The sequence below is a fragment of the Nerophis lumbriciformis genome, linkage group LG17, assembly GCF_033978685.3.
Source record: "Nerophis lumbriciformis linkage group LG17, RoL_Nlum_v2.1, whole genome shotgun sequence".
Classification (NCBI taxonomy): domain Eukaryota; kingdom Metazoa; phylum Chordata; class Actinopteri; order Syngnathiformes; family Syngnathidae; genus Nerophis; species Nerophis lumbriciformis.
This window is the reverse complement of record NC_084564.2, coordinates 10,446,630-10,469,201: the sequence shown is the minus strand read 5'-3', so window position 1 is coordinate 10,469,201 and position 22,572 is coordinate 10,446,630. Positions and strand designations below refer to the sequence as shown.

At 39.2% G+C, this 22,572-nt stretch overlaps 1 protein-coding gene across 1 annotated transcript; it reads right to left on the bottom strand.

The window, feature by feature from the left end:
• Positions 1 to 548: 548 nt before the first annotated feature.
• ddx6 (DEAD (Asp-Glu-Ala-Asp) box helicase 6) lies at positions 549 to 20,880 on the bottom strand. The gene is made up of 14 exons (XM_061972423.1): positions 20,723 to 20,880; positions 16,072 to 16,629; positions 15,905 to 15,968; positions 10,325 to 10,429; positions 10,115 to 10,244; positions 9,887 to 10,033; positions 9,695 to 9,789; positions 9,483 to 9,605; positions 8,284 to 8,412; positions 8,068 to 8,184; positions 7,041 to 7,104; positions 5,823 to 5,924; positions 5,564 to 5,743; positions 549 to 2,577 (listed from the first exon to the last, which is right to left on the bottom strand). Exons 2-13 carry the CDS (start codon positions 16,269 to 16,271, stop codon positions 5,568 to 5,570), a joined length of 1,452 nt encoding a protein of 483 aa, XP_061828407.1. The 5' UTR covers positions 16,272 to 16,629; positions 20,723 to 20,880; the 3' UTR covers positions 549 to 2,577; positions 5,564 to 5,567.
• Between the last annotated feature and the right edge of the window lie 1,692 nt (positions 20,881 to 22,572).

Genomic DNA, 22,572 nt, shown 5'->3' with positions numbered 1-22,572 from the left:
CTCCCATTGGAACAATTTCTTTAGGCAAAAAAGAAAAAAAATCAAATTTGTTCTCTCCTAATACATTAAACCCATCTCCATGACGATGAGATGAAGTGAACCCCCAACTAGTACTGATGCAGCATCCTCCTGGACAGGAAGTGACGTCAGGGTCGAATTGGCACGAAAAAACGTTATTGGTTTGTCGCCACGGTCCAGGACAATTGGTGTGCATCAGGGCAGCAAGTCAACCAATTCAACCCTCCCCACAATTTAAAATGACCTTAAAGAACGAGGCAATTTTGTTTCAAAACATCCAATTAAATATTCCTGGCAAGATGCTATCATCTCAGTCTTTAAGGTTCTCAACCTGGTGGCTGGCCGGCGGTGACAACATCCTGTCACAACGCCATCACTATCCTCCAGCATTGAAACAAGACGCTGCAATACCGCCAACCGGCCACCAGGACGCAGACGGCTGCCGGGTGTCTGCAAAGCTTGATCCCTGCTCTCGCTCACCTTTCATTGGAATGTTTTGTAACACAAGAATCCCACCCTCCCTCCCTCCCTCCCTCCATGCCAAATAAGCCAAATTGGATGATAAACAAGTCAGGGGCCAGCGTGAGACTTGAGAGAGCAAGGATCGCTGTTCTAACCTGACAAGAAAGTGGACATCTTTTAAGCGCTATAAGTCTTGTCACGCGTTAGAAACAGCCAAAGAGCATCTCACCACAAGAGGGAACCAAACTTTCCAAAAAAGACTCCCAGCTGCAACAGCTGAGAGCCTTTGTGCAAAATAAGGTTTTTGTTAGGACGTATAAGCCAAACCCCACATAAAAGAAACAAAAAGGGAAGGGAAATAAGCTGAGGCGGCCATGTTTGCAGTCCAACTCATTAAGGAATCCTTTCACTGACATTCCCCTTCTGGTTCGGGATCTTCTACACCAACATGCACGTCTGTCTGGGTGTTGCAATTACAAAAAAAAAACTAAAACAGTGTTATTGCCAGAAGTCAACCGCTCGGTGCGTTAAGTGCTGACCAACCTTCTCCAGGTTGTTTTGATCGTCCCGTTGGCTAGCGAGCAGAGACGTCCTGCTACATTTTAGGTCAGATGGTTCACTAGGACGCCCTTCTCCATCCTGTCCTTATTCAAAGGGGGCTGAATCCAATTGCAGTCCTTACAAGTATTTCTTAGGTGTTGACTGTAGCTTCGTGTAACAGCTGGTTGCGCCTCCCCAAGGGGGAGGGGGGAACAAAAAACAAAATCTGCCAATGGCGCTGCACTGCAGCAAGTAGGACATGATAGAATCTAATCTTTTTCTTTCCACAGCAACGTTGACCAGAGAGCCGAGGCAGGCTCCGGTCAAGTCCACAAGTCGAGGCTGGTGACAAAAGAATTCATGACTAAAAAGCTCTGCTGGCAGCAGGAGAATCAATTTAAAGCATCACGTCTAAGTGCAACTTTCATTTAGGACAGTTTGCACGCCTCCAATGTGTCTGCTGAACTTGGCCTCAATAACAGTTCATGCAGGAGGGGGTCTTTGTTTTTAGACTATTTCTAAAATTATAAATAACCTCACAGCCAATAGGCAGTAATGAAAAGTCTCCAGTGCCAACATGTGGGGTGTGTTCAGTTGTCGCCAGCCTTCTGAACTTGTTTAAAACAATCTTAAAATTAAGGTATTTACATGGGGGTGGGGGGAGGCAGCCTCCGTTTTGCACAGCTGAGTTAAGTTTGGCCGCACGTAGGAAGGTGAGAAGGAAAAAAAAAGACCAAAGCAAAGTCCTGCAAACTGAACTGCAGCGGATGAGGAATCCTCAGGACTCAATGGGGTTGTTTGTTGGCTGCACATTGTCTCTGTTGTGTTGCAGCTGAAGACGAGAGGAAAGTGTCAGGCTCTTCTAGAAGCACAAGCAACAGGATAAAAGAAAAATAAACGTAGAGTCTGGCTTCCTTCTTGGAAAAACTAAATCCAGCATCTCTGTCCATGGAGAAAAATCCAAGTTTGTCCTGCAGAATTAGCCAGACGCGAGCGCAGGCAGCACCCCTCCCCCTCCTGATGACAAATGAAACGGGTTATGGTCACCTTTGTGGTTTAAACTTAAGAGCACGGCAAAATCTTCTGAAGGCGGAACAAAAGAGCTGAATAATGAGGGTTATTACTTCACAACATGTTGGACTGCTTCTTAAGGCACTTGATACAAACTGGTTCCTAAACAAAGTGACAGATGGAGGGGGGGGTCATTTTAGGGGGCCTGTGGGTGCTGGCTTCATGTTAGTGGTGCTTCCGCCACCTCTGTATGCACCGATGCATTGTCCACTTGGTCCCGTACTACTTTCCTCGTGGGGAAGGGAGAAAAGGGGCTGTCTTCAGTGCAGGCGGTGCAGCATTGAGCCCTACGACGACGAGGCAAATGAGTTCTTCCAACGCGCATCCAACAAAATTCACATTCCTGATGGAGGCATCCAAAAAATAAGATGGACAGACTCTGTACATTTAAAAAAGAAAAGAAAAGAAAAAAAGAAAAAGAAAAGAAAAATCCAAGTCATGAAGGGGAACTGTGGGGTCCAAAGGGGGAATGGAGGATGGACTGATCTGTCAAAGGACAAAAAAAACAAGTCGATTACATTTAGCTGCGTGAGATCGATCGATCTATCTATCTATATACCGTATTTTTCGGACTATAAGTCGCAGTTTTTTTTTTTCATAGTTTGGCCGGGGGTGCGAATTATTCTCAGGAGCGACTTGTGTGAAATTGTTAACACATTAGCGTAAAATATAAAATAATATTATTTAGCTCATTCATGTAAGAGACTAGACATAAGATTTCATGGGATTTAGCGATTAGGAGTGACAGATTGTTTGGTAAACGTATAGCATGTTCTATATGTTATAGTTATTTGAATGACTCTTACCATAATATGTTACGTTAACATACCAGGCACGTTCTCAGTTGGTTATTTATGCCTCATATAACGTACACTTATTCAGCCTGTTCACTATTCTTTATTTATTTTAATTGCCTTTCAAATGTCTATTCTTGGTGTTGGGTTTTATCAAATACATTTCCCCAAAAAATGCGACTTATACTCCAGTGCGACTTATGTTTTTTTCCTTCTTTAATATGCATTTTCGGCCGGAGCGACTTATACTCCGAAAAATACGGTATACAGTTATGTTCATAATAATAGCAGTGTGTTTAAAAAGGTGAGTAAACCTCAAAATTCTTCAAATAAATTGTATTTTAATGAACACAAATGCATTAGGGACACTGCACATTCTATTTCAAAGCCAGAAAATTGAAAAAAAAAGTAATTTAATTTGATAATATTTTACAGAAAGTCAATAAATATAAAACAAAAAAATAGCCGTGCTGACATATTTCTTTACAAAACTCAAATGTACTGTATAAACTAAGAAAGGCTTGCATATTCAACTTTTTTGAGAATCATTAACTAATATTAAGTTGCATAACCACAGTTTCTGATAACTACTTCACATCTGTGGGACATTGAGTCCTCCAACTTATGGCACCGGTCATCAGGTATTGCAGCCCAGGACAATTGTACTACATTCCACAATTCTTCTGCATTTCTTGGTTTTGCCTCATGAACAGCATTTTTTATGTCAGCCCACAAGTTTTAAATGGGATTAAGGTCCGGGGATTGTGCTTCCCTCTCCATTACTTGAATTATGTTTGTCTGAAACCATGATTTTGCTCGCTTGCTAGTGTGTTTGGGGTCATTGGCTTGTTGAAACACACACTTTAAGGGCATTTCCTCTTCAGCATACGGCAACAAGACTTCTTCTCGTATTCTGATGTACTCAAACTGATCCATGATCCCTGGTATGCGATAAATAGGACCAACACCATAGGACGAGAAACATTCCCACATCATGGATGCCTGCACCACTATGCTGCACCGTCTTCACTGTGTACTGAATTCAGTGTTTGCAGGACGCCTGACAAACTGTCTGTGGCCCTTAGACCCAAAAAGAACAATCTTAGTCTCATCAGTCCACAAAATATTACGTCATTTCTTTTTAGGCCAGTCAATGTGTTATTTGGCAAATTGTAACCGCTTCAGCACATGTCTTTTTTTTTAATTTATTTCTTTAACAATGGGACTTTGCGGGGGCTTTTTGCTGGTAGCTTGGCTTCACATAAACGTGGTCTGATTGTTACAGTACTCACAGGCCATCTTAGATATTTGATCCTCCTGGAGCTGATTGGCTGAGCCTTTGCCGTTTTGGTTATTCTCTGATCCATTCCAATAGTCGTTTTTCTTTTTCTTCCTCGCCTTTCTGGTTTTGGCTGCCATTTTAAAGCGTTTGATATAATTTTAGCTGAACAGCCTATCATTTTCTGCACTTCTTTATAGGTTTTCCCCTGTTTTATTAATTTCTTAATCAAAGAACACTTCTTCTGAACAGTGTCTGGAACGACCCATTTTACTCTGTTTTTCAAGGACAAATGCACAGCCAGCATATGCAGCGTCAGTTGCCTTGATCCTTAAATAAGGGCCACTTGTTTAACACCTTTTTTCCCCACAAATCAATGACGTCACTTATGGAACTCAGCATTGCTATTTTTTGGAACACGCCCCTTTCAGTAAATGATTCAGTTTCACAGAATCAGCAGCATGCATGTCATGCCTGTTGGTTTTATATACCTTTACTAAACCTTCTAGAAACGTACTTGCAGTGTGGAAGTTGAAATTCTAACAAAAACAGTGATTTATCTTGCTAGTGATGTGGGACTGCTATTATTTTGAACACAACTGTATAGCTGAAGAGATAGACTATACTGTGTACAAGCGACCAACATTGCAAGGAAGAGAAAAGGGGCGGGGGGGGCAACTTTTCTTATATAGGGCTGTTGCTTGAGCACAAAATTATTAAAAAAAATACTGGCATCTTATGTATATATTGTATCTGCTGATGTAGTTCAGTTGTAGTTGAAGAACAAAAAAAGACTGATAGAGGCCGATACCGCCAAGTCATAATGCTAAGAAAGGATCGATCCCTAATAAACAAGTTTGGCTTCGACAACAGTGTGCTCAAATCTCGTCCAATGGACGTGTTCATATGGATCAATTCTACCTATTTGACTTATTTTTTCGAGTTTGCGAGCCTTTAGAATAGTGTACCGTTTGTCTCCGTAAGGTCTTTTGATTTCTTTTTTGTATGATGCATTTTAATCGTTTTTTTTACTCACATTACCGCAGGTACAGTACAGCCTTGCGAACTTTGGCCAACACAAAAGGTTACGGCAGACCCAAAATGCATTGCAAAATCACATGCCCTTCCGAGCCTTTTCAAGTAGTGCAGGGTGTCTAAAGAGTTCCCAGACCAATTTTTTTCCGCCAAACCTTTTTTATTGGCCCCACAGCACATTCTAAAAAAATATGTTTTTAACAATATTGGATAAGCTTAGTCCCCCTCTAACACAAAGCTAAGATGTTTTTTTTCCCAGATAGTATATATTAAACTACATTTGACTGCTTGGGAGCATCTTTAAAGCACAAAATGTATTCACATGGTGCTGGACTTGGACAGCCTTGTAGTCGAGTCTACTCACGGGCTCATGGCTTCACTTCTTCACCGCTCTCGCTGTGGTACTCCGCCACATACAAGCTCTTGTCGATGATTCCGGGGATAGGCTTGATCTCGGTCCCCAGCTGCTCTTCGATTCCTTTCAGGTTGAAGCGGTCGTCATAAGTGATCAGGTTGATGGCCAGTCCCAAGTGTCCAAAGCGACCTGGATGGGAGCGGTTCGAAAAGGGGTTTAATACGTTGTTAAGACTGCTGGACGTAGGACAAAAAGGAGGAGTTCTTACCAGATCTGCCAATGCGATGAAGATAAGTCTCTCCCAGCTTTGGGAAGTCAAAATTGATTACGACATTCACAGCTTGAATGTCTATTCCTCTTGTGAAAAGGTCTGAAAGAACAGGACAGTTATTCATTCACATCTGAACTACAGCTAACTAAGCCAACTTTTGACTTTGTTGGAAATAATGACAACTATGCAGTAGGGTTGGGGCAAGTGATGATTTATCAACATGGAAGCAGGCGTAGGGATGATGTTTGTTAAGGAATTATCGATGTCATTATCGAATCCTCTTATCGAACCGATTCCTTATCGAATCCAGATAGATTGTTGTGTGTGTACGGAGTTCCAAAAGACGTAGATGTTATGTGACGCTGTTTATATAGAGGAAAAGCGGACGTGACTGAGGACATGTGGGTGAAGGTTTCAGGTGAGAGAGGACACTAAAAACACGCACCCAGTGAGCATATAGTGCTGCTTTGTGCGTTGTAAATAAAAAAAATTGCCGACAAGCACATCACCAACATGGACGAGGTGCCGCTCACTTTCGACATCCCGGTGAAGCACACTGTGGAGAAGGGGACCGGCACGGTATCGAATCAATACGCACAACGGGGCAAGAGAAGTCGGCTTTTACTGTTGTGCTAGCTTGCTATGCTAATGGACAATGAGTGACTTTGAAAATGAGGAGAGGGAATCTGGCGTGTTTGATGGAGAACTTTCCCAGCTGTTAATTTTGGACACAGAAGATGAGGACTGATGGATTTGTGGATGAGGATTGATCAAAAAATAATGTGAGTACATTGATAAATACTTCAATAAAGTACAACCGAACTCAGCTTTGCTCCTGCTGCCTTTTTAAACCAGCGTCCATGCATGCTAGCGTATGTTTAACCATGCCTGCGCCCAAAAATATGCTGCGCCTTATTTATGCGTTAAATACAGAAATAGCACCCGTAACTGACACAGCACCTTTTATTACGGTGTGCCTTATGGTCGCGAAAATACGGTATAGTGGCTCGAATCCATGGAATTGGTTCTTTTCTTATCGAAGCATCGGGAGAACCGGTTTTCGAACATCATCCCTAAGCAGGCGTTTGCGAAATAATGTTTTTACTTTCCAATTACAACACACAAGCATGCTTGGGCCTGTTAACTGTGCAGGGAAGAACGCTAGAAACCAATTACACAAATAAACCACCCCCAAGTGTCCAACAAAAACCTTACCAGTGCAGACAAGATTTCGACAGAGACCATTACGGAAGTCATGGAACACACGGTTGCGATGTTCCTAAAGAACAAAAAAGGAAGAAATTTAACTCAAAACCTAAAAAACTACAAGCCAACAACTTCTACATAGCCAATCCACGATTAAAAACTTCACATTGAAAGCGGCATTTTTTTTTAAATTAGGATGCTAGTACTTTATACATTTTGTACTCGAGGCACCCCAAACCGTTATCAGAAAAATACAAGTATGGAATTATACAGGCTTGTGTTTAAAATTGCCGATATAAGCTCCAAGCAGTTCTAAGTTGTGCAAAGCTGAACAGCCAGTTAACATCTAAATGACCTCTAATAAACACACAATTTCTTCTATTTTACTTAAGTAATTTACAAAAAGGTAAACATGCTAGGCTATATGCTAGTAGGAGCAAGCAGCTACAAAACAGTTAACATAGTAAGTATCCGTCATTGAACATTAGTCAAAAACAGTCAATATAAACGAGCATCAAATAATTGCAGTTGCAGAAGCGTATTTAAAGTATCCAGTAAATAACGTGTCCGCAACATTCAATTTACGGCGTCATGAGCTTACCTTTACTTATTGTGGCTACTAATTATTGTTGGAAAAAAAATAAGATCAATAATTTAAAGACGCCATTGTTCTGTCTGATTAATTTGACTTGATCGAGCCCTTTAACATTTTACAACAAATCAAAATATGGATGGTTTCTGCAGATATAAGATCAATATTGGGATTAAGGCTCAAATATCAGTATTGTATCGGAAGTGAAAAAGTTACTTTGTACAATAAAATTAAAACCATTGTATACCAAACTATCTGAACAAATCAACTGTGTTAAAGTTGACAAAACAAATTTGTGTAACAATAACTGTATATCCCAATTAAAAGAGTTGTTGAATATGCCAAAGGCCAATATAAAAACAAGCTACAAGTGGAAAATGGCTTCCGGCCATCACGTCGGACACTTGGCGTACAAGCAACATGCCTACAGACAACGGTGCCAACCTGTCTCATCTTGGCATGAATGTAGAAACATGAGTAACCAAGCTGGGAAATCTTCTTTGCAAGGAGCTCCACTCTTTGAGAAGAGTTGCAGAAGATGATAGACTGGTTGATCTGGAGCTACAAAACAAAAGTGGACAATTGTAATAAAAAGTGTTTTCAGAACGCTTTAAACCAGAAAAGGGCTGTGGGGGAAAAAGGCATCACAGCAAAGCTTACCCTTGAGAACAAGGTGTTGAGGCAATGGACTTTTTGCCTTTCAGTTACATAAGCGTAATACTGAGTCACACCCTTCAGCGTCAGCTCCTCCATGAGGTTGATCTCGTAGGGCTTCTGCAGATGCGAATTCTACATGAAATGATAAGAAAAACCCTATATTAGCCAATACCAATTTTTTTTCTCGGAGAAATGCCAACAGGGCTGGACAGGTATGGTAAAAAATAATCATTTTGATATTGAAATCACAAATAAAACACGATTCATTTGAAAACATGAGTAATTATGGTACCACCAAAATTGACCTTTATATATAATAAAAAAACAACAAAAAAAACAGATGTATATTTATAACAAATAAATAAAATTCTAATTTCCTGCTTTAATTTTTTCTAATTCTTTATACTTTTTACATTTATTTTACCACCATACTGTGTGCTTTTTTGTTAAAAAAATGAAATGCAAACATCCTCATTTATCAGTGCAATACATCTTCAGACAATTTTTACCAATATTTTAAGTCAAAGCATAATAATTTTGTAAATATGTCAAGTGCTCTAAGTCTGCTATGCTTGCATTAGGTACTTTTTGAAATCTTTGCAGTCAGACTGGATGTTGCGCACAGCGCCTTTATTGTGAAGTAGGAGGAAAAACAATCCTCAAGTTGGGACTGCTGTCCTGTTCGTACATCGATGAGGTCGGTCACAACAACACAAGCAAATGAGGTTTGTGTATGGATTGTCCTTGCTAGCTTTAGCTTCGCAGTTTAGTCACTGTTTCAAGTGTCAAACTAAGCAATGTGGAGACTATTACCTGTTTCGGGATGAATGACCGGTACCGGTCACATTATTTTCCCCAAATGTTCCTTCACAATTACTGAATATCACTCACATTTCTGCGTTTACAGAAGAGCCTGTTTAAATGGCCTATTCTGTGTTTCTGTCCGTGTTAACTGGAACGCGAAAAAGGCCTTTGAGTGTAATGTTATTGATTAGACATGAGTGTTGTGTCAAAAAGTAGCAACAATGAGGACATCGCAAACTTTGAGTTCACTCATATGCTCACTCATCCGTTTCACCGTTAAGCTCAGAAATGTGCAATTATCAGCCCAATAATAATTTTTTCCCGAAATGTTATAATCGTGACAAGCCGAAATCGAGATCAAAGTTCGATGTATTGTCCAGCCCTACATGACAACCTACCATAAACTTCTGCACGCTGAGGGGGAAGGTAGCAGAGTAAAGCAAGATCTGTCTCTGTTTGGAGAGGAAGCCCAGAATCTCTTCCATCATGGCAACAAAGTCCTGAGACAACAGTTTGTCAGCCTGTACAGAAGCAAAAAGGTACATTTAAAACATTACATACATTTTTTTTTTTTTTAAGTCCAAATAAATGTACGACCACCTTATCTCACCTCATCTAAAACAATCATTTGCACTTGACTGACTTTGGCCACTCCTTTCTTGATGAGGTCTAAAATCCTCCCTGGGGTGGCGATGACCACGTGCACTGAGAAATACAACAGTTTTAGCATGCATCCACTTATAAAAAAGCAAGAGGCAGCAGTAAAGTATTTTAGAATTCTCAGCATGAGGTGTTTACGCACCGGTTTCATCCAGTCTCATAATGTCGTCTCGTAGGTTGGTTCCACCGGTGGTTGCCATCACCTTCACTCCTCCCATGTGTTTGCTGACCTGGATGGAGATTTGGCTGACTTGCAAAGCCAATTCCCTGGTGGGGACTACCACCAATGCTGCGAGAGGGCAGGGGATCAGTTAAACAAGAGCCATGGTTTTGAAATGTTCACATCATGTATTGCCTTCCTGTTGCTCACCTTGTATGCAGTCTCTCTTTAGGTCGATGCGTTCAAGTAAAGGAATGAGGTAGGCTCCACTCTTCCCTGTGCCATTCTTGGCTCTGGCTAAGATATCCCTCCCCGACAAGGCGATGGGAATACTTTCCTCCTACGAGCAGCAGTGAAGGCTCAAGTTGGTATGGGGACACACACAATCAGGAAGTAGCATGTTGGGAGGAGCAAACTCACCTGGATCGGAGACGGCTTTTCCCAGCCCATCTCAAAGATGCCCATGAGCAGCTCCCTCTTTAGGCAATAATCTTCAAACTCGTTGCCTTTAGTTGCCGTCACATCCTGTGGAGCAACGGCAAAAACGACTATTAGCCCAGCACATCTCAGCAATTATCCAGATAGTCGAGTCATTAAATTCACAAAGAACTGATTCGATCCGAGCAGAAGAATGCTAGTGGTATATCATCCATTTCATTGCATGAGTGAATGCTAACTCATACAGCACATGTTAGGCTAATTCAGTCTCTCTGTGGGGCGGGCCCCCTTGGGGGTGGGGGGGGCACGGTGCAATGTCAGGGAGGGCACATAACCTTGGAGAACATGCTTTTTTTTGCTGTACCAGAATATAATGGGCATATGTCGCACTTGGCTTCACTGTAACCACGGAGGGGACGAGGAAAGACTGGTATGTTTCCTTTATTTTTGACAAGCTTACAATGTCTTGCAGAGGTATTGTCATGACAAATTTATCGACAAAATATACTATTTTTTAGTGATGGCGGAATGTGTGCGTGTGTGGGGGGAGGGGAGGGGATATTTTCTTCTTCCTAGGGGGGGGCGTAACAGAAAATACTTGAGAAGCTCTGGGCTAATTAAACATTGAATATAGGCCACTGTAATAAACAATGATCTCAAATACTACTGGAGTTTGAGGTTACACAATTACTCAAGCTTCTGTCTTTTAAAGTCCAGAGGTGGAAACAACCGGCATGTGTTGTAACAAGGAATGGGTATAGTTCACATTTGAACCGATATGGTACCAGATCCTGTTACCTGGAAATCAATATCGGTACAAATTGTCACTGTGTTGAATACTATTTGATATTGAAAAAAGATCATTTAAAAAGTAGCTGATTATGATAACTGTGCTGTCCAGTATACCGTATTTTCCGCACTATTAGCCGCACCTAAAAACCACAAATTTACTCAAAAGCTGACAGTGCGGCTTATAACCCGGTGCGCTTTATATATGGATTAATATTAAGATTCATTTTCATAAAGTTTCGGTCTCGCAACTACGGTAAACAGCCGCCATCTTTTTTCCCCGTAGAAGAGGAAGTGCTTCTTCTTCTACGCAAGCAACCGCCAAGGTAAGCACCCGCCCCCATAGAACAGGAAGCGCTTCTTCTTCTACTGTAAGCAACCACCCGCCCCCATAGAAGAAGAAGAAGGGCGCGGATATTACGTTTCATTTCCTTTGTGTGTTTACATCTGTAAAGACCACAAAATGGCTCCTACTAAGCGACAGGTTTCCGGTTCATGAAAAGACGCAATCTCTCCATCCGCACACGGACTACTATTTCACAGCAACTGCCTAAAGACTTTCAAGAAAAGCTGGCTACTTTCCGTGCATATTGTAAAAACAAGATAGCTGAAAAAAAGATCCGGCCAGAGAACATTATCAACATGGACGAGGTTCCACTGACTTTTGATATTCCTGTGAACCGCACTGTGGATACAACGGGAGCACGTACGGTGAATATTCGCACCACAGGGAATGAGAAGTCATCCTTCACTGTGGTTCTAGCTTGCCATGCTAATGGCCAGAAACTTCCACCCATGGTGATATTCAAAAGGAAGACCTTGCCAAAAGAGACCTTTCCAGCCGGCGTCATCATAAAAGCCAACTCGAAGGGATGGATGGATGAAGAAAAGATGAGCGAGTGGTTAAGGTAAGTTTACGCGAAGAGGCCGGGTGGCTTTTTTCACGCAGCTCCGTCCATGTTGATATACGACTCCATGCGCGCCCACATCACGCTGGTTTTTAATATATTATTAAAGTTTGACTGACCTATCTCACTGTTTTTTTGACATTCCTTTAGCGCAGTTAGATGCGGCTTATAACACGGGGCGGCTTATAGGTGGACAAAGTTTTGAAATATGCCGTTCATTGAAGGCGCGGCTTATAACCCAGGGCGGCTTATGGTGCGGAAAATACGGTATATTGTTTACTTCTGCCATTTGAGTCTCATTGGCACTGCAATTGTACTTCCAAGACATTAGATGGCAGTACTGTATATGTTATCCATGGTATGTTGTCTAATTGGGAAGTATCTTTTTCCAGGAAGCTTAATGTGTTATGTTGCGCCATACAAAGGGTTTATACTGTAAGTATTGTGCTTATTACACACCAGCTTTTGTAGTTCTTACCAAATTTGGGAGGTAATGGAAATCAACATGTAAAATTGCTAATGCTAATAGCAGCCTGTCTAACAAATCCACTGTAAATTAGCATCAAGCTAGCAAATTTTGGAAGAGTTGAGCCTTAATGTTTGAGCGTTTTCTACCAATCATACTTGCTTTTTTAGTATTGAAAAATGCAACATTATTTAGAGCAGTCCTCAAATACTGGGGCGTGTGGGAACAGAATATGATGAAGCGTATGTAGCACTTGGCTTCACAGTAACCACGATGGGGAACGGAGAAAACAAACAGTATTTGGTTTCCATTAAAGTTAATAAGCTTACGTTATGCAGAGGTATGATTATAATAATTTTGGACATATTTACAGTCACGGTGGAGAGTGGAGGGGGTAACAGAAATATTTGAGAAGCACTGATTTAGAGGGAGTTTGGCTGAATCCGCCTTGAGTGCTGCTTGACCGTTTACGTGAGCCGGCATTTAGTCTGAAACCGGACGTAATGTCACGTGCAACAAAAGGTATCGAAATATGACACCTTTTGATTTTACCTGAATCGATACCTGGTAGTACCAACAGAATTCGGTCGGTGCCTACAAAAGCACCAAATTCGGTACCCATCACTAGTTCTGTATACCTTGAGTTCAGCTTAGTGAGCATCTAAATCAGGGGTCTTCAGTGTTTTTCAGCCTGAGGACCCCCAAACTGATGGAGAGATATAAAAGGGGACCCCTACTTGTACATAGCTTTCAGCCGCGTGCGATGCAACTCGTTCTGGAGCAAATCTATTGTTAACGGCTCAGTTCACTACAGCGAGTTGGATTAATGTGTGTATTTAAAGACAATTATATTCAAATAAAATATTGTGGGGAATATAAAAAGTTTTTGAAAAAAATAACATTTCACACACCCCTAAAATACCTCCAGAGACCCCATGTTGAGGATCCAAATATTTCACTCCACTAGCATTGTGTTTTTGTGGTGCGCCAGATCCTTGTCGTTCCCTGAGCTCCACACAAGGATCTGGGACTTCTCAATAGGAGACGTATTGCAGAAGGCGGGCCCTTGTAAAACAATCATTGTATGTGGTTGGATAAACCACTTGTCCATTATCTTGAATGACGTGCTACTTCAACCACTCACATCGAAATCAACCCGTGACGCTGATGAGAGCGACGCTGGGAAATCCAAAACAGAACAGCCGGCATATTGGATAACGACAGAGCGAAAAGTTAGAGTACTTTTACTGAAACAACGCAGCAATGTCAGTAGATGATCGATGTCGTTTGTGCAAAGAAAATATGTCAGCACATGACTCCTCGCTGTGTGCCGCCATTGTTGTTTGAATCAAACAGTCGCTTTCGCGCTACGTCAGTCGCGCTACGTCTCCAGGATCAGCTGATCCTAGAGGTACCCAAAACAAAGCGCAAGCTCAGAGGGGACAGAGCTTTCTCTGTTGCGGGTCCCAAACTCTGGAAAGATCTCCCACTCCATGTGAGACAGGCCCCTTCTTTGGCTATTTTCAAGACCCTTCTTAAAAACCATTTTTATTCACTGGCTTTTAACCCAGCATGAGACTTTGAACTGTTTTTAGCTTTTAACTTTTTGAACTGTTTTTAACTTTTAAACTGTTTTTATCTAACAAACTGTTCTTAGGGTAATTTATATTTGCTTTTTAAATTGTGTATTTTTATTTCTGTTTTAAATGTTATTTTTTAGTCTGTCCTTTGCCTCTATTTCTTTGTGGTGTACAGCCCTTTGTTTTTCAACTGTGCTTGTTTTTAAAGGGCTTTATAAATAAAGTTGGTATGGTATGGTATGGTATCTATGAAATCCCGCCCGGCGATCCTGATTGGTTCATTATTTTTGCTAACTTGAAGGAGTTTGCATTGCCTTCGAGGCCACATCCTTGTGTGGAGCTCAGCGAACTACAAGGATCTGGCGAGAGTCAGTTACAACAGGCTACCATTGATGACGAAGAGGAAATGTGATCATAAATCATAAAACCGGAAAGGGAAGTTACTGCAATGGTGTGCAGCAACAAAAGTGGTACTGTCAAATGTCAATGCCAGGACAATACAAAATCTTTGACTGGAAAATGAGCCACTTCAACCTCATGCTACATCATCAACCCTCTGCCCCTCAAAAGGACTTTGACAAATTCTAACCTTGCATCAACAGCCACTCGGACCAGAGCTCTGCTCGGTCAGCTTTTTAAACAATTAGTTCATTTCTGATTTGTAGACATCCCGGTTTTACCCTCCAGTGAAAGCGACAAAACAAACACCTTCTCCTCCCGTTTTTGAGCAACATGTACAATTAAAGTGACTGCAGTTTTGACAACTACTGGGTTGTCTCTTCAGTCAACCATAACTTCCTACTATTGGGTCACAGAAAATCTAATTTAATACTTTTTAATGAAACTAAGATATAATGCCCCCGTCATATTGCTGATCACCATTATATACAGTGAAAGCATACTCATGTCTGTATAAGCTTTTGACAAAAATAATGTTGAATAGTTACATTAACTGTGGCCAAATTAAGCACTATCATAATGCAAGTAACCCTTTCAAACTTAATGATTTGTCATGACTGTAGTATTTATCATTGTATTTGGAAGGTCAATAACTTAATTACCCTAAATAATTAAACAAAGATAACCCCGAAGGGGATAGGCGGTAGAAAATGGATGGATGGAAAATGGATTCTCAATATGTTAAACTGCACACAGCCCCCCCCCCTCATTTAATTATGTCAAACAGACATGCGCAGGTGCTGAGAGCGATGCACAAAGTGAGAACTCTTGTATCCAGTTTGAAAGTCATTTTGAAAATGCTTAAACGAAAATTAAAAGTATAGAGTTCGGGTGTTGATGGATGGGACAGTGATAAAATCATCTAAATTAATTTGTTAAAAAGGGGGCAGATAAATATAAGACTAGTATTCTTCCATCTGTTCCTTTCTGATCATGGAAATGTATAAGAAACAAAAAACAACGAAAGTGTCAACTGTATATGGCTTGTATATATGCATGTTCATGAAAGGAATAAAAAGAAATGATGACGATGAATGATGAAAGTCAGAGACGAAGAAAAACATTTATCGATACCGGCAAAGTAATCGTTTAAATGACTTTGTGGCCCAGGCCTATATTTGTATGAATTATTTTAAAATGTCTCCGGACATCACATTTAATGCCATTCAAGGCCTTAATTTTCGCAAAATCAATTGAATGACTTAATTACCCGCGAAAACCCGAGTTAACTTATTTTTACACTTGGAAATATTCCCAGACTTTATTTAGATTTCAATCTTAAAGGTTCCACTGCACAGTTGGGTAATTTCAACACCCCCTTTTGGCAGTTAGGTTGCAAACAAGAGAGTCATATACAAACCGAAGTTTTCATCCTCATGTCCTTTGGGGGCAGTTTCAGATTTTTCTTCCAGTCATCTCCGGGCCTGTGAAAGATGACAGGCTTGTGAGAAACGCACAAAAACAAACTTTGCGACAACAGAGATGTCTCGGAACGTGGAACTCCCATTTTTTGGTGGCGTGACTCACTTGATGACAGCATTAGTTGTGGGGGCAGGCTGGGCGTTGCCGTTGTTGATTGTGCCTTTTATCTGGTTTAGTGGCTGTTGTTGGGGGCCTCCACCTCCTCCTCCGCCTGGCGCTCCTGCCGGCTTCACCGAGCCCCGGAGCTGGCCATTCTGGTTCGACAAGCCCAGAATCACTGGGTTCTCTGTCCTGGCAGTTCTCATGTTTTCTCCTGAGCTTTTAACAAGTCCAATTTCAAATTAAACTAAGAGCGAATCCACGTATAATTTAAAGATAGTCCTTCCCCCCTTGGGGCTTGTTCTCTTCTATACACCCAGTGTCCAAATATCGATCCCCAAGACTAACTATATAATATTGCCGTTTGTGGGACATCAAGCGTCTCTTCAGTGTCTGTTTTGAGCATTGATTTGAGTTGAGTTAAGGAGAGAACTTCACAGCAGTGTCTGGAAGGCAACATCCAAGAGGGCTTAGCTTGCCTTCAAGTATGGGCCCACTTGTTCAGTTAGCCATCTTGATTAGCTCCACTGAGCCGCTGCGTCCTCCGTCGGATTAATACCAACCCTGCAATGAAGTCAACAAGTCAGAGAAAACTTAAGGCTGACAAATTAAATCAACTTAGTTGCTGTTGTGTTTACGAAAAAGGACCAAAGCCATGTTTTTGACTCTGCTAGCAGCTAACGCAAATGCGCCCTATGATGACGTTTTCATCAAAATGCACTAAGAGTTAGAGTCTACCACAAAATAAGTGGCTCGGGAAGTGTACGAAGACAAAACGGATACGGCAGGGGTGTCCAAAATGACAGTTTTGTTGGCCTGCAGCATATTGTTGGGAAAAAACAGTGAAAATGTAAGAAAAAATTATCAAAAAATTGGAATGCAATACCAAAAAGCTAAAAATGTTCACACCAATAATAATACACTTAGTCACATATAACTAGAGGTGGGGGAAATACTCAATTTTTAGATGGATCGCAATTCGGACACTGGCAATTGTAAAATCAACTAGCAAACATCAATAATCGATTATTGTAAATAAAGTAATGCAGGCAGTTCTAAAATTTGGCTGACCGCAGCGAGTCACTTCTTTGAGAGATCAAACCAGCTACTTTAATTTAGGGCACTTATGTTCCAGTTTTGCACACGTCCATTAATCTAATAAATGTAAGTGGAATTATTCAATCGTTTACTGTTTTCAGAAGTTACAAGTGACAAATGCTCATTTATAAAATGAAAAGAATAATAAAACGGCATCAATACACATGAATTAAATATGCATCAAGAATGGATTTTGAATCGAATTGTAGGGTGCCCAAAATACCCACCTCTACCTATAACAAAGCTGACAAAGTTTTTGTCTGCCAAAATATGTCATCTCTTTACAGCATTTTTTTCAATTAATAAAAACAAAATGATCAATGCATACTTTGACTTTTCAGTATGCGGCGGCCCTTGGTGGAAAAAGTTTAAACACCCTGATCAAAAATATTAGAAGCTTTCAAAATAAAATAAAAATATAACGTTTAGTTTGTTAAATAATAAAAACACTAACTCATGCCTTAATTTGGAAAATTCCAACAATTAAAACCGTAAAAGGTGCACCTGAACGTTAATATTTTTGTACAGGCAGAATTTTTGACTCACTAGGTTATGCAGTTACACAATCGCAATATTCCATTCTTGCAGGGGAAAAAAAACCCATCTAAAAAATAGAGCAAAAAAAAAACGAAATGTAATGAGAAAAAGCTAAATGTTCTAATATACTTAGTCAACTATAATAGAGCTGACAAATGTCTTTAAATAATGTGTGCATATTAAACTTTTTTTTTTTACAAAATTAATATCAAGATGGCCCACCTGGACTTTTCAGTATGCAGTTCTTAGTGGGAGAAGTTTGGACACCCCTGATACAAAACATTAGAAACTGTCGAATAAATAACATGATAAAATATAAATACTAACTTATGAATTATCCATCCATCCATCCATTTTCTACCGCTTGTTCCTTTTGGGGTCACAGGGGAATCAAATAATTACAAAAACCACAACATTAAACACTTAAATGTGTAACGGGAAGTTAATATTTTCGTAGAGGCAGAATTTTTGACACCCTCGGTTATGCGGTTACACAATCGTAATACTACATTTTTACAGCAGAAAAACAGTAAAAAAAAAAAGGCAAAATACAGCAAAAATAAATAAATATCAAGATATGATTAAAAGCTCAAATGTAATCAATAATCATACTTAGTCACACTGCAAAAAGTCAGTGTTCAAAAACAAGAAAAACAAAACAAAAATTAGGGGTATTTTACTTGAACTAAGCAAAATTATCTGCCAACAGAACAAGAAAATTTGGCTTGTCAAGACTTTCCAAAACAAGGAAAATTAGCTAACCTCAATGAACCCCAAAAAATATCTTAAAATAAGTATATTCTCACTAATAACAAGTGCACTTTTCTTGGTAGAAAAAAAGGAGACCTTTTTGCTCAATATGTTGAAAAATATTCTTAAATTAAATAAGACAATGATATGCGCTCGGCATTACATTTCTTCAAACCAGCAAACTTACACTGAAACTAATTTATTGTTCTTATTGGAAAGGCAACCGCTTGTTACTCTCGGGGTCTCCTAGCCGCTCAGGCAAATCATATTGTCTAAAGATGCATTTTTCCATTGACAACATGACATCATCGCGCCAAATGCGTGCTCTTTCAGTCAATTAGTGTGCATATATACAGCCTGGCCTCCGGCCAAAACATTTTTATTGTAATTTTGAAGAATTTATCTGAATGTGCATGAACTATTTCTGTTCAAAATTGTTAGAAATGTCACATGTTAAAATATTAACTGTCAGTTTACTGTACCGTGCCAACTATGAGTACGTATTTTCTATTGTTTCATTGAAAATAAAACAGCAAAGTCCATTTTGGCTGTCATCTGTTTTAATTATGAGAAATGTTTGTGTCAAAATCATGATTTTTTTTCATGCTTGAAGTAATGAATGATTACTTTAAAAAAGCAGTTTTATATTTGAGTGTTGATGACACAGCTTTGCAACACTTGATATTCTAGTTTCAAGCATGTTTTACTCAATATAGGTCATCAAATCTCAGCAACAAGCTGCAATATCTTACTGAGATCATTTAGGACCAAAACCCTTAAAACAAGTAAAACACTCTAACATAAAATCTGCTTAGTGAGAAGAATGATCTTAAACAGAAAATAAGCAAATATCAGCCTTATTTGAGATATTTAATCTTACTTAGATTTCAGTTTTTGCAGTGCACCTAGAACACAGAGCTGACAAAGTGTTGTCCTTAAATCTGTTCAACATATATGTATGTACATATGAAACTAGAATATCAAGTGTTGCAAAGCTGTGTCATCAACACTCAAGTATAAAACTACTTTTTTAAAGTAATAATTTCTTACTTCTAGCATGAAAAAAAAAAAATCATGATTTTGACACAAATGTCTCATAATTAAAACGGATGACAGCCAAATGGACTTTGCTGTTTTATTTTAAATGAAACAATAGAAACTACGTACTCATATAGTACGGTAGTACAGTTGGCACAGTACAGTAAACTGACAGTTAATATTTAAACATTTATCATGTGACATTTCAAACAAATAGTTCATGCACATTCAGATAAATTCTTCAAAATTACAATTTAAAAAAATGATATATGTATATATGCGCACTAATTGACTGAAAGAGCACGCACTTGGCGCGATGATGTCATGTTATCGATGGAAAAATGCATTTTTAGACAATATGATTTGCCTGAGCGGCTAGGAGACCCTGAGAGTAACAAGCGGTTGCCTTGTTGCCTTTCCATTAAGAAAAATAAACTAGTTTTTAGTATAAGTTTGCTGGTTTCAAGAAATGTTATGCCAAAATGTCAAGATAATGGCACTAGCATTTACTTAATTTTAGAATATTTTTCAACATATTGAGCAAAAAGGTCTCTTTGTTTTCTACCAAGAAAAGTGCACTTGTTATTAGTGACAATATACTTATTTTAAGCTATTTTTGGGTTTATTGAGGTTAGCTAATTTGACTTGTTTTGGAAAGCCTTGACAGGTCAAATTTTCTGTTCTATCGGCAGATAATTTTTGCTTTGTTCAAATAAAATACCCCTCATTTTTGTATTTATTTTTTTCATGTTTTTGAACACTGACTTTTTGCAGTGTAACCAATGACGTAGATTAGTTTGCACAGGAACATTTACCTACAGCAATGAGTCGTCGCTGACGCGAACAAACCATTCGACATTATGCTTTTCACTGGTGACACGTTTGACCCAACTAACCAAAACATTCACCGAATATTAGTATAGTTAGCGAATATTAGTACAGTTAGCGAATATTAGTGCAGTTAGCTAGTATTAGTACAGTTAGCGAATATTAGTACAGTTAGCGAATATTAGTACAGTTAGCGAATATTAGTATAGTTAGCAAATATTAGTATAGTTCGCGAATATTAGTATAGTTAGCTAATATTAGCGAGTTACCGAGCAGGACTAGCTCGTCCGCTAGCTGGCTAACGATGGCATTCTAATACCACCGCACCAATATCCCCACAGACGACCCAGGTGGCAGGTGAGTGACTTTACACGAAAAGCAATATCTTCGTATGTCACATTTTTACCTCAAATAAGCGAAGTATTCGTCGTTTTGAAAGCTGTGTCAAATGGTAGCCGAGCACACGAATGAGGCTTCTTCGTCTCATCCGAGCCTTCAAGATGGCGGCCGCTCCTTTTTGAGTCCGCCTCCCAGCCAACAGATCAGCTGATTCCATTTGGAATCACCGCCTCTCCCAATGGAAGTCCCGTTTGTTCATGTTAAAGTTAAAGCACCAATGATTGTCACCCAAACACTAGGTGTGGCGAAATTATTCTCTGCGTTTGACCCATCACCCTCGATCACCCCCTGGGAGGTGAGGGGAGCAGTGAGCAGCAGCGGTGGCCGCGCCCGGGAATCATTTTTGGCGATTCAACCCCCAATTCCAACCCTTGATGCTGAGTGCCAAGCAGGGAGGTAATGGCTCCCATTTTTATAGTCTTTGGTATGAGGGGTTTGAACTCACAACCTACCAATCTCAGGGCGGACACTCGAACCACTAGGCCACTGAGTAGTGCCAGGAAAAGTCGCAATTATCATACAAAAAGTCACAATCATCAGGTAAAAAGTCACAATCATCAGATAAAATGTCAACTATCAGACAAAAAGTCACAATTATCAGTTAAAAAGTCACAATTATCAGTTAAAAAGTCACAATTATCAGACACAAAGTCACAATCATCAGATAAAATGTCTCAATTATCAGACACAAAGTCACAATTATCAGTTAAAAAGTCACAATTATCAGACACAAAGTCACAATCATCAGATAAAATGTCTCAATTATCAGACACAAAGTCACAATTATCAGATAAAATGTCACAATTGGACAAAAAGTCACAATTATCGGACAAAAAGTCACAATTATCAGACAAAAAGTCACAATTATCAGTCAAAAAGTCACAATTATCAGACAAAAAGTCACAATTATCAGTTAAAGTCACAATTATCAGACAAAAAGTCACAATTATCAGTTAAAAAGTCACAAATATCAGTTAAAAAGTCACAATCATCAGATAAAATGTCTCAATTATCAGACAAAAAGTCACAATTATCAGTTAAAAAGTCACAATTATCAGTTAAAAAGTCACAATTATCAGTTAAAAAGTCACAATTATCAGTTAAAAAGTCACAATTATCAGACAAAAAGTCACAATTATCAGTTAAAAAGTCACAATCATCAGATAAAATGTCTCAATTATCAGACAAATAGTCACAATTATCAGACAAAAAGTCACAATTATCAGTTAAAAAGTCACAATCATCAGATAAAATGTCTCAAATAGACAAAAAGTCACAATTGTCAGACAAAAAGTCACAATTATCAGACAAAAAGTCACAATCATCAGATAAAAAGTCTCAATTATCAGACAAAAAGTCACAATTATCAGTTAAAAAGTCACAATTATCAGTTAAAAAGTCGCAATTATCATACAAAGTCACAATTATCAGTTAAAAAGTCACAATCATCAGTTAAAAAGTCACAATTATCAGACAAAAAGTCACAATTATCAGTTAAAAAGTCACAATCATCAGTTAAAAAGTCACAATTATCAGACGAAAAGTCACAATTATCAGTTAAAAAGTCACAATTATCAATTAAAAAGTCACAATTATCAGACAAAAAGTCACAATCATCAGATAAAATGTCTCAATTATCAGACACAAATTCACAATTATCAGATAAAATGTCACAATTATGAGACAAAAAGTCACAATCAGACAAAATGTCTATCAGACAAAAAGTCACAATCATCAGATAAAATGTCTCAATTATCAGACACAAAGTCACAATTATCAGATAAAATGTCACAATTATCAGATAAAATGTCTCAATTATCAGACACAAAGTCACAATTATCAGATAAAATGTCACAA

What these genes read in the sequence shown, in the direction of transcription:
- ddx6 (XM_061972423.1), bottom strand. Translation starts at nt 16,271, where the DNA reads ATGAGAACTGCCAGGACAGAGAACCCAGTGATTCTGGGCTTGTCGAAC. An exon ending in ACAACTAATGCTGTCATCAA is followed by an intron (nt 15,969 to 16,071) that starts GTGAGTCACGCC and finishes CATCTTTCACAG; the next exon opens with GCCCGGAGATGACTGGAAGA. An exon ending in TCAGCGTGCAGAAGTTTATG is followed by an intron (nt 8,413 to 9,482) that starts GTAGGTTGTCAT and finishes CATTTCATGTAG; the next exon opens with AATTCGCATCTGCAGAAGCC.